The sequence below is a fragment of the Mobula hypostoma genome, chromosome 5 (assembly GCF_963921235.1).
Source record: "Mobula hypostoma chromosome 5, sMobHyp1.1, whole genome shotgun sequence".
NCBI classification, from domain to species: Eukaryota; Metazoa; Chordata; class Chondrichthyes; order Myliobatiformes; family Myliobatidae; genus Mobula; species Mobula hypostoma.
Window position 1 is genome coordinate 37,694,052 of NC_086101.1, and position 12,874 is coordinate 37,706,925.

Here is a 12,874-nt window from a genome sequence, read left to right on the forward strand (position 1 = left end):
GCAGTTTGATGTTGTCAGCATCACTGAGTCACGACTGAAAGAAGATTATATTTGGGAGCTTAACACCCGAAGATACACATTGTCTCGACAGGACAGACAGGTAAGCAGAGGGGGTGGGGTAGTTCTGTTGGTTAAAAATGAAATCAAATCCTTAGGAAGAGGTGAAATATAATCAGAAGATGTAGCATCCTTGTGAGTAGAGTGAAGAAACTACAAGGGTTAAAAAAAAAACCCTGATGGGAATTATATGCACGTGTCCAAACAGCAGCCAGGATGAGAGGTACAAATTACAATGGGAGATAGAAAGGCATGTAAAAAGGAAAAAGTTACAATAGTCATGGGGGATTTCAATATGCAGGTAGATTGGGAAAATCAGGTTGGTGATGAATCCCAAGCGATGGAATTTTTAGAATGTGCAGGAGATGGCTTTTTAAGAGCAGCTTGTGGTTGAATCTACTAGGGGAAAGGCAATTCTGGATTGGGTGCTGTGTAATGAATCAGATTTGATTAGGGAGAGCTTAAGGTAAAGGAACCCTTAGGAGAGAGTGATCATAATATTTACCCTGAAGTTTGAGAGGTGTGACAGATATTCAATGTCCTGGGCAGGAGATCTCATTTTTGCTAATCTCACTGTCTAAACTTCCAACTAACACTTTGTATAGTTTCTGGTCGTAAACACATGTGCTGACTTTGGAGAGGGTCTGGAGAAGGTTCACAAGAATGATGCCAGGAATGAAAGGGTTAATGTATGAGGAGTGTTCGATAGCTCTGGGCCTGTACTCACTGGAGCTTAGAAGGACAGAATGGATCTGCAGAATATTCAAAGGCCAAGACAGAGTGGATGTGGAGAGGATGTTTCCCATAATGGGGAGTCTAGGACCAGAGGGCATAGCTTCAGAATAGAAGGACATCATGTAGAACAGAGATAAGGAGGGATTTCTTTTGCCAGAGAGTCGTCAAAGAAGCCAAGTCATTAGGTATATTTAAAGTGGAAGTTGATTGGTTCTTGATTAATCAGGGCATAAAAGGTTACAGTGAGAAGGCAGGAGAATGGGGTTAAGAGCCATGATGCAATGGTGATGCAGACTCAATGGGCCGAATGGCCTAATTCTGCTCCCGTGCCTTCTGGTCTTAAATATACCCAACATCTTCTGTATGTCCACTCTATCAAGGCCTTTCAATGAGATCTCACCTCATTATTCAAAAATCCAACAAAGATTATAGTTCAGTTACGTCTACACAACTACCAGTCATCTAGACAGGAATTGAACCCACAACTTTCTGTGTCTGCAGGAACAGAGCAACACCTGAAGGGCTCTGTAAAATCAGGTCTCCTGTGTGCAGTGGTCAATGGGAAAGAGTAGCTAAACTGCCCAAGAACATAAAGCTTAATTCACACTTCATCTTTAAGGGGTATCCTTTGACACCAAAGAATTTTCAGATTTCTGAAGATCTAGAGCTGGAGTTTATAAATGTGAGATATATGTGCATTGCATATATGCTGTCTAATTACACTTAATAATCTCTAAACATTAACTTGTGCAACATGACCAAATAGCTACAGCTGCTCCTTTGACCACTGGTTCGGAAGCTCCAATGTGCAGCGTTGCCGAGGGCCAGCTCCTTCACAGGCACCAGCTTCCTCACTACTGAGGACATCTCCAACAGGCGGTGCCTCGAGAAAGCGACATCTATCACTAAGGTCCCTCACTGTCCAGGGTACCCTCTTTTCATTACTACCATCAGGGAGGAGGCACAGGAAGGTCCTCAATTGAGAAGCATCTTTTCCCCTCTGCCATCAAGTTTCTGAACGGTCCTGTTTTTGAGCTATTTATTGTGCAATTTTATAGAAATGTTTACGTTTTGCAATGCACTGCAGTTGCGGAACAAGTTTCAAGACATTTATCGGTGATAATAAAGCTCATTGTGATTTTGGTCTAACCTCATTAACGCAATGCTCGGTGGAATGGGCATTGCCTGCCACCTTGTGGTGACCAACACGTACTGCAGCCACTGTCCCCAGCCAACACATCACATGGCAGCAGCTGCACATCAACACGCCCCCTGCTAGAATCTGGTCCTATAGAAGTTGACCACATCATGCATTCGCCGCTCAAGACCAAGAGTAAGTTTCTTCCACAATGAACTTATATGGTGCAAAACCATCCAGCTATGATACTGCACAGGGATCTCACAAGAGGGCAAAGAACTGGCAGCTGGATTACACTGCGGGGTTGAGACAAGGAACAGAAGACAGAGGGTTGTTCAGATGGACAGCAACTACAGAATACCATCCTCATGAAGCACAAGTGGTGATTAGGAAAGCAATCGGAAATCAAGTTGATTGTCTAGGCACAGTACATAAGTACATAACAGGCCTTTCAGCCCATAATGTTGTACCAATCTATACAAACCTACTCCACAGTGAATCTAAGCCTTTCTTCTGACACAGCTCATAACTCTCAATTTCCTTACATCCATGTGCCCATCCAAGAGTCTTTTAAACGTCCACGTTGTATCAGCCTTACAAGTATGCACAGGTGCAACAGGTACAGAGCATCAAAGTCATGACATCAAAAGAAAAGCATAATTAGACATAAATTATACACCACAGACTACTAATGGATTAAACAGAAACACAGTCAGTGGTCATCGTGCTCTGTCCTGTACTGAGTTATTGATTAGAGTTGTGCTGCTTGGCTCAAAAACCGAAGGGTTGAAGGGAAGTAGCTGTTCCTGTACTTGATGGTGTCGGACTTCAGGTTTCTGTACTCCTGCTCGATGGGGATCTTTGGTAATGAGTATTGACTCCTTGAGGCAGCACCTCCCGTAGATACTACCAACGCAGGGGTGGGAATTTTGTCCACGGATATACAGGGGATCAAAATAAGGGAAGCTTTTCTATATTGTACCGTACAGGACAATGGTGGGACCAGTCGTGGAGAACTACGTGAAGTTTTGGTCCCTGTGCTTCAGGGAGGTTGGCCTTGCATTGGAGATTCATTAGGTTGGTTCCTAGGATTGAAGCTGGTGATACTTAAAGAGAGGTTTGTACTCATGGGAGAGGCAATCTTATCGAAACATTTAAGGTTTTGAGGGTGGGGGCTTTACAGAATAGAATTGAAGAGTGTCTAAACCAAGAGGGCATAGTTCCAGAATAAGAGATCACCCAAATGAGACTAATATCAGCGGAAAGTTCCCTCAGAGAGTGCTCAGCTCATAAGACCCTAAAATATAGGAGCAGATTTGACCTATCATTTCCCTGATTCAATCATAGCTGAATTTTTTTCCCTCAGTCCCAGTCTTCTCCTCATAATCCTTAATCCTCCTTAACCTATTAATCTCTGCCTTAAATACTAGCAATGATTTGGCCTCTGTGGCAATGAATTCCATAGATTCACCACACTCTAGCTAAAGAAATTCCTCCTCACCTCTGTTCGAAATGGATATCCTTGACTCCTGGGCTTCCCCATGGGTCCTAACCTTACCTGTTGGAAACATCCACTCTCTGCAGGCCTTTTCAGTATCCACTGGGTTTCAATGAGATACATCCTCATCTTTCTGAACAGCAGTCAGTACAGGCCAGGAGATGCCGTACATCCTCATACACTAAGCTCTTCATTCCTGGGATTCACCACCTTTTAGAGGTGAAGTCATGAACACAGGGAAAGTGGAGATCGATCCTGGTTACGGTGGAGTCACGGGTTGTGGGAAATAGGCAGGAACATGTAACAGAGGCAACCATCAAATCAGCATTGGTCCAATGGAAGCAGGAACGCTGGGCAAGATGGTCTGCAGATCCAATTTCTGATGTCGTGTCCATGGTGTCTTGTAGGAGCGTTATACTCTATCTGCATGAGGTGAGCAGTTTGCCGCACACTCGCTCAACAGCCACGTGTTACTATGTGAAGCAAAACCCTTCATTACCAACCAAAGGTAATTAAAGTTTGCGGTCTGGTCTCTGGGTGCTCAAGACCTGCAAAAGCAGATCACTCCTTGCAACAACCTGTAATTATATAGCAGCCTTAACACTGAAAAAAAAAAATCTCAGGATTCTTCACTGGAGCATCACAGAACTACATTTTACAGCTAACTTTGGTCAGGATGGGAAGAGATCGGTCTGATGGAGGAGTGCAAAAGGAGAGGGAGGTGGAGGGAATTCTAGCGAGGAATCAGTCAGCTGGAGGAACAGCCACTGTTGGGGCAGCAGTGGAAATTTCCAGAAGCTTGGATCTCAGAGGTTTACAGGGCCAGAGGAAGCCAGGAAGGCAGAGAACATAGCGAGGGAGGTCAATAAAATCAAGGTTTTCTTTAACTAGGAGCCAATGTGGTCTAGGAGGGAATGGCTGAAGAAGGTGGCATCCACCATTCAGGACCCTCACTACCTGGGACATGCCCCCTTCTCATTACTAGCATCAAGGAGGTGGTACAGGAGCCTGAAATCTCACACTCAGTGATTCAGAAACAACTTCTTCCCCTCATGCATCAGATTTCTGAATGGTCCATGAACCCATGAGCCAAAATCTCTCTTTACAACCCAATCTTGTCTCCCTTTCTCTTCACCATTTACACCTCGGACTTCAACTACTGCACAGAGTCTTGTCATCTTCAGAAATTTTCGAATGACTCTGCCATAGTTGGATGCATCAGCAAGGGAGATGAGGCTGAGTACAGGGTTACGGTAAGAAACTTTGTCACATGGTGTGAGCAGAATTATCTGCAGCTTAACGTGAAAAAGACTAAGGAGCTGGTGGTAGACCTGAGGAGGGCTAAGGTACCGGTGACCCCTGCTTCCATCCAGGGGGTCAGGGTGGACATGGTGGAGGATTACAAATACCAGGGGATACGAATTGACAATAAACTGGACTGGTCAAAGAACACTGAGGCTGTTTACAAGAAGGGTCAGAGCCGTCTCTATTTCCTGAGGAGACTGAGGTCCTTTAACATCTGCCGGACAATGCTGAGGATGTTCTACGAGTCTGTGGTGGCCAGTGCTATTATGTTTGCTGTTGTGTGCTGGGGCAGCAGGCTGAGGGTAGCAGACACCAACAGAATCAACAAACTCATCCAGAAGGCCAGTGATGTTGTGGGGATAGAACTGGACTCTCTCGCGGTGGTGTCTGAAAAGAGGACGCTGTCTAAGTTGCATGTCATCTTGGTCAATCTCTCCCATCCACTACATACTGTACTGGGTGGGCACAGGAGTACATTCAGCCAGAGACTCATTCCACCGAGATGCAACAAAGAGCATCATAGGAAGTCATTCCTGCCTGTGGCCATCAAACTTTACAACTCCTCCCTTGGAGGGTCAGACACCCTGAGCCAATAGGCTGGTCCTGGACTTATTTCATAATTTACTGGCGTAATTTACAATTTACTATTTAACTATTTATGGTTCTATTACTATTTAATATTTATGGTGCAACTGTAATGAAAACCAATTTCCCCCGGGATCAATAAAGTATGACTATGACTATGACTACCTGTGACACCACTTTCAAGGAATTAAGGATCTGTATTCCTGGAGTCCTCCAAGAGGACCTCGTTGTGGTTTGGAGGCTTGTGTGTCTCAGTGATCCGGAGAGCTATGCTGGCTGGAGTCAGGGCTTTATGCTTTAGCTCTTGGTAGGGTCACCCATGCCAAACAAGTCAAAGGGTAAAGGCCTGACTAAAGGCCAATTTATACTTCTGCGTCAAATCTCCGCTGTAGGTAAGGCATAGCTGCGTACCCTACACCGTATCCTATGCTGTAGCCTGATGCGCACCTCCCCAAAAATGTAACTACGTGTTGTGGCAATGCAGACTGCAACAACTGTGATTAGCCTGCTGGTGGCATCGTATTTCCTCCTACGCTGCAATAGCTTCCCAATGGGCGACTGAAGGGCAGGGAAGGAACTCTGGCTGCAATGCTTTCCATTAAGCTTTACAGATCTCCAAAATTATGGAGGACCCTGTGCTTGACGCCAGTTTGTAGCTAGCTGCTACAGCCTGTTGACTTCCACCTGAAGCTAAAACTCGAATGGTGATTGCCAGTCTCTGGGCATACTGTGTGTACACTGATGTGAAATAAATGGTTGGAGACGATGAACCAAATCGTCAAATCTACCTGCCGACATCCAAAGATATTTGAAATGCATTTCCTCGCCCATGTTTCTCAGTGGCCGGACAAGCACAGAAAATTCACCCTCCTTCAGTTTCAGTCGTCATTGTTTGAAGTGGAGTTTCTTCGTGTTGAGTTTCAACACGAAGAAACTCAACACAGTGGCATAGAAACCCCACCGCCAACTAGCGTTCTGGCGGTGAATTGCAGAGCGACGCAGACACAACAACACACAAGTATAAATGCTCACAACGGCGTAGGCCACCTACATAGGCTATGGTGTAGGCTACTACGCAGAAGTACAAATCAGCCTTTAGAGTGGTCCACCAGTCCTCCAGGTTGGGGGTTCATCTGAGGGCTAACAACCCTGATTCACCAAACAAAACTGCTACAGAAACGGTAAGGAAGAATCCTTCTACATCTGAGAGCGATGGTACTCCTGAGTCTCCACCTGGAACTTGTATGACTGATGGCAAACCGAGAGGAAGCCTCCGACATGATGAAAGGAAGCTGTGAACGCCGCCAGAGAAGGAGGACCTTCATTGCTGCCCTAAACGCCAGTGGTGTGACAGGTAAAAGAAGACAAATTCCTACTTCCCTCGGTTCTATCACACTCCTCAGTGCTCTACCACTCGCTGTGTACGTCATACCTTGGTTTGTCTTTCAAAATGCAACACCACACTTGTCTGCATCAAATTCCATCTGCCATCTTTCAACCCATCTTTAGCTGGTCCAGACACTGCTGAAAGCTTTGGTAGTCTTTCTCGCTGTCCATTATGCCTCCAGTCGTGGTGCCATCTGCAAACCTGCTGATCTGGTTAACAGATTGTCATCTAATCGTTTACATAAATGACAAACAATGGATCCAGCCACGATCCCTGCGGCACTCCTCAAGTCACAGACCGCGCCCCCCCCCACCCCCCCACCGTCACAGAGGCAACCACCTACAACCACTCTGACTTCTGCCACTAAACCAGTCTACTACCTCATCCTGAATGCAAAGCGACTGAAACTTCTGGACAAGCCTCCAACATGGGACTTGCTAAAGCTGACGTAGACAGTGACCATTGCCTTGCTTTCATGAACCTTCCTGGTAATCACCTTGAAATTTTCTAGAAGATTGGTTAGACACAGCCTACCACATACCAAGCCATGTTGACTATCCCTAATCAGTATCTGTCTATCCAAATACTTAACATCCTCACCCTTAGAATAACTTACCTGCTACTGGCATCAGGCTCACTGGCCTGCAATTTCCTGTCTTATTCTTACAACCTTCCTGGAACAATGGAACAACATTAACCACCCTATAGCACCTCACCTGTGGGTAACAACATTTTAAATTCCTCTGCCAGGGCTCCAGCAATTTCTACACTAGCATAAGTCATAGTCATGCTTTATTGATCCCGGAGGAAATTGGTTTTCGTTACAGTTGCACCATAAATAATAAATAGTAATAAAACCATAAATAGTTAAATAGTAATATGTAAATTGTAAATTATGCCAGTAAATTATGAAATAAGTCGAGGACCAGCCTATTGGCTCAGGGTGTCTGACCCTCCAAGGGAGGAGTTGTAAAGTTTGATGGCCACAGGCAGGAATGACTTCCTATGATGCTCTTTGTTGCATCTCGGTGGAATGAGTCTCTGGCTGAATGGACTCCTGTGCCCAACCAGTCCATTATGTAGTGGATGGGAGACATTGACCGAGATGACATGCAACTTAGACAGCATCCTCTTTTCAGACACCACTGTGAGAGAGTCCAGTTCCATCCCCACAACATCACTGGCCTTACGAAGGAGACACTTTGTCAGGCCCTGGAGACTATTGCACCCTAATTTGCCTCAAGACAGTAAACACCTGTTCTTTTGGAATACAGATACTATTTTTTGACCTCAGTTCTACAGATTCTGTGTCCATCTCCCCAGTAAATACAGATGTAAAAAAATCCATTTACGGTCTCCCCCATCTCTTTCGGCTCCATGTATTGATGACCATGCTAATCTTCAAGTGGACTAACTTTGTCCCTTGCTATCTATCGTTTTTACTCTTAATATATCTGCAGAAGCCCATGGGGGGTTTTCCTTCTTATTGTCACTTATAGTAATCTTTATATGCCTTGCACTGTACTGCTGCCGCATAACAACAAATTTCACTATACACGGCAGTGATAAAAAGCCTCTTTCTGATTCTGACCTCCTGCACAAGGTTCATTCAAACCTGCTGCTTCAGGAAAACTATTCAAATTCCACTCATTTTCTCAGAAGCATTTGCATCCCTTACATGACTAAAAAACAAATTAAATTATTTAAAGAAGACTGACATGCAAAGAGAAGGTTTATTTAAATTTTTATAAAGCCATTCTTTGATCCTGTCAGTAGAGCGTGATGGTCTCTGATCTGCAGTTGGAGCGGGCAGCCAAGATGCAGAATAAAACAGTGTTACACCTGGAGACAGCTCAGTAGTGGACTGACTCAAGTTGCTGCTCCAGAACACCTCAAGGATATAACACAAGTGATTGCAATCTATCCCTCAGGCTGGTGGAAAGATTCAAATTTGCAATTAGGCAAACAAATCTGAGCAGAAACAAATCCCATTCAGGGAGTTTCAACCTCCTGATCAGTCAGACGTCCAAAACTGCTCAATGAAATTTTTGCAAAACACCAGATGGCCAAATAAACATCATTACAAACGCAGTTATTTATAGACACTTGGTAATGAAATTGCTCCCTGAACAACATCTCTACACTGTGAATGTACTGGGCTAAACCAGCTTCACATACTGAACCTTATGATCATTGCTACCGTGCTTGCAATAATTAAACATCCCTCATATCTCCCAGGTTTGTGCCATTGGCATGGTGGAGAGTACCCTCACTGGCTGTGCCACATCCTGGTATGGAAATACCAATGCCCAGGAATGGAAAAGGTTACATAAAATGGTGGAATCAGCCCAGGGTATCACAGGCAAAACCCTCCCCACCATCGAGCACTGCCACAAGAAAGCGGTATCTATCACAAACACGAGAAAATCTGCCAATGCCGGAACCAAGCAACACACACAAAATGCTGGGGGAAGTCAGCAGGCCAGGCAGCATCTGTGGAAAAGAGAGGGGGAACTTCTTCTGAGGGGCGATCTTCTACCAGAGAGTCCTAGAGTCATACAGTATTGCACAGGCCCTTTGGCCCAACAGGTCCATGCTGACCAAGATGCCCATCTAAGCTAGTCCTATCTGCTCGCTCATGGCCCATATCCCTCTAAATATTTCCTGTCTATGTACCTGTCTCTTTAAAAGCTGTTATCATACTTGCATCAGCCATCTCCTCTGTAGATCATTTCACATACCTCCTTCTATATACAAAAAAAGTTGCCCCTCAGTTTCTATTAAATATTTCCTGTCTCTCACTTTACACCTATGCCCTATGCCAGCACACTTTTTGTCTCTCTTCCCTCCGGGAGAAGGCTCAGGAGCTTGAAGACTCGTACGGCCAGATTTGGGAACAGCTTCTTTCCAACATCCCAGAACCTGATCCGGATCTGGGCCGTACCCTCCAAATATCCGGACCTGCCTCTCGGTTTTTTTGCACTACCTTACTTTCCCTTTTCTATTTTCTATTTATGATTTATAATTTAAGTTTTTAATATTTACTATCGATTTGTACTCCAGGGAGCACGAAGATGATTCCTGTGATGATTGTACGTTCTAGTATCAATTGTTTGGCGACAATAAAGTATAAAGCATGTAGGTCTTGATTGCCTGACTTTGGGAAAAAGACTGAGTACATTCATTCTATCTAAGCCCCTCATGATATTATACACCTCTGTAAGGTCACCTCTCATTTTCCTACCAACCAAGAAATAATATCTGTTCAACTTCTTCCCGTGCCTCAGTCTCTCATGTCCTAGCAAAGCCTTGTAAATCTTTTCTTCACTCTTTCCAGTTTAATAAGATCTTTCCCATAGCAATACCAATACAATTGCAGCACGCTGTTTCACTGAGACTTGCTTTACATTAATTTACCAGAGAGTCACAATGCTGTAACACTGATACCAATTTCAGGCATGTAAATACATATAGGCATCCCGTTCCCATTCCACAAACCTTACATTCCACAAAGAGGAGCAAAGGCATATCATGGTATAGAGTCAACATGCAGTAACCAAATCACCTGTTTGCGCGTAGTCACATGGACATTTGTCCAGTGTTTGTGTACAACTGGACAACATTCACACCAGAGATCATGCATAAATGCTTCTTCAACAAACAATCCAAGCCAATCAAGTCCAACTCAAACTGATCCAACCCAATCTAGTCCAACACAAACAGATCAATAGATCAATAGGTACATTTAATGTCAGAGAAATGCTATGCATCCTGAAATTCTTTTTCTACACAAACATCCATGAAAACAGAGTGCCCCAAAGAATGAGTGACAGTTAAATGTTAGAACCTCAAGGACTCCCCCAACACCTCCCATGCACAAGCAGCAGCAAAGCAATGACTCTCCTCCCCCACTAGCAAAAAAGCATCGGCACCCTCCACCGATCAAACCCAACCTAGTCCAACACAAAACAATTCAACCTAATCTAGTCCAACACAAAACAATCCAACACAATCTAGTCCAGCATAAATCGATCCAACCCCATCCAGTCCAACACAATCTAGTCCAACACAACTCAATCCAACCCGGTCTAGTCCAACGCAAGCCAATCCACGTCAATCTAGTCCAACACAAACCAATCCAAACAAATCTAGTCCAACATAAACCAATGAAGCCTAACCTAGTCCAACTCAAACCAATCTAGTCCAACACAAACTAATCCAACCCAATCTAGTCCAACATAAACCAATCAAACCTAACCTAGTCCAACACAAAATGATCCAAACCAATCAAGTCCAACTCAAACTGATCCAACCTAATCTTATCCAACACAAACCAGTGCAAACTAATCTAGCCCAACACAAACTAATCCAACCCAATCTTGTCCAACACAAACCAATCCTAACCAACCTAGTTCAACTCAAAGCAATCCAAACCAACGTCGTCCAACACAAACCAATCTAGACCAATATAAACCAATCAACTCAATCTAATCCAATCCAAACTGATCCAAAGCAATCTAGTCCAACATAAACCAATCCAACCTAACCTAGTCCAGCAGAAACTGATCCAACCTAATCTAGTCCAACACGGACTAATCTACCCCAATCTGGTCCAACATGAACTAATGCAAACCAACCTAGTCTAACTCAAACTAATGCAAACTAACCTAGTCTAACTCAAATTAATGCAAACTAACCTAGTCTAACTCAAACTAATCCAACCCAGTCTAGTCCAACACAAACAATCCAATCAAATCTTTCGAACACAAACTAATGCACCAAATTGAGTTTGATACAAACCAATCCAATTCCACCCTGTCTAGTCCGATACAAAGGAATCTAACTAACCCAGTCTAGCCCAACACCAATCAATCCAATCCAGTCTTGTCCAATACAGAACAATCCAACCCAGTATAGTCCAACACAAACTGGTCCAACAAAAAACAATACAACCCAGTCTAGTCCAATACAAACTAATCCACCTTATCTAGTCCAATACAAATCAATCCCACTTTAGCTTAGCCTCTCCCAAACATTCTCAGCTCAATCCAATCTAGCCTACTAGTCTAGCTCTGCACAAGCTAATCCAACCCAATCCAGTCTAGTCCAACAGCAACCAATCCATTCCCATCTAGCCCAACCAAAAGCAAGCCAACCCAAGGTAATCTAGCCTTGCACAAACCATCTCAGCTCCATCCCATCTAGCCCAGTCCAGTCTTGTCCAATCCACCGCAATCCAATGTATTCCAACACAGCCCATCATAGGTTGCCCCACTTTGGCTCCATTTAGCCATGCCTAGGAGTCCATATTTGTGCTGGCCATCTGCGGTCTCCCTGCCATTTGCCTTACCCCGCGAATCTCTGAAGTCAACGTGACTGGGCGGGTAGTGTTTGCACAGCCTCTCCAGGATCTGCTTATAGTGCATCAGCCGGTGAAGAGGACGCAGCAGGAATACGTTCAGAGGGAGGTAGCACACTTTCTGCTGCTCAAATTCCCGGCACGCGGCCTCCAGCTTCCGGGAACTCCGGATGGCCTTCTCCAGCTCCACCAGAATCTCGCTGTGCTTCTGCAGATGGAAGGTGAGGTGCTGCAAAGAGGAAACGGGAGTGAGGTGATACAGTTTGGCACAGCAAAGACCCCAGCCACCCCGGACATTCCCATCGGGCAGAAGATACAAAGGTCTGAAAACACATACCGCCAAACTCGAGTACAGCCTCTATCCTGCTTTTATAAGAATGGTGAACAGCTCCCTAGTCTGATAAGATGGATTCTTGACCTCACAATCTACCTCATTGTGATCCTTCACCTTATTGGCTGTCTGCATTGCACTTTATCTGCCACTGTAACACTTTGTTCTGCATTCTGCAATTGTTTTATCTTGTTCTACCTCAATGCACTGTGTAATGAATTGATCTGTTTGGACAGTATGCAAGACAAACTTCTCTCGGTAGCTCAGTACATGTGACGATAATAAACCAAATCCATTTCCTGTACCGGTTTTGTCACCGGGTGACACTTCTGCTCAGAGCTTTGGTCCCTCTAGGCAGAAGGACCAGGATGTGGATCCCATGGCTGAGGAAGCTCGTAACGTAAACCAGGATGTTGGTCTGACTGAAGGGCTGCCACAAACGCAATGGACTGAGTTGTGTTCTCCTGTTCTGTCAGTGA

The 12,874-nt window shown here is 44.6% G+C and overlaps 1 protein-coding gene across 6 annotated transcripts in view; it reads right to left on the reverse strand.

Moving 5' to 3' along the window:
* farp1 (FERM, RhoGEF (ARHGEF) and pleckstrin domain protein 1 (chondrocyte-derived)) overlaps positions 1-12,874 on the reverse strand; it is a 278,773-nt gene that overhangs the window by 44,912 nt on the left and 220,987 nt on the right. For all 6 annotated transcript variants that reach the window (XM_063048415.1, XM_063048411.1, XM_063048414.1 and 3 more), the window contains exon 18: positions 12,056-12,293. In XM_063048415.1, the coding sequence (XP_062904485.1) occupies positions 12,056-12,293 (238 nt within the window). The remainder of the gene's footprint in view (positions 1-12,055; positions 12,294-12,874) is intronic.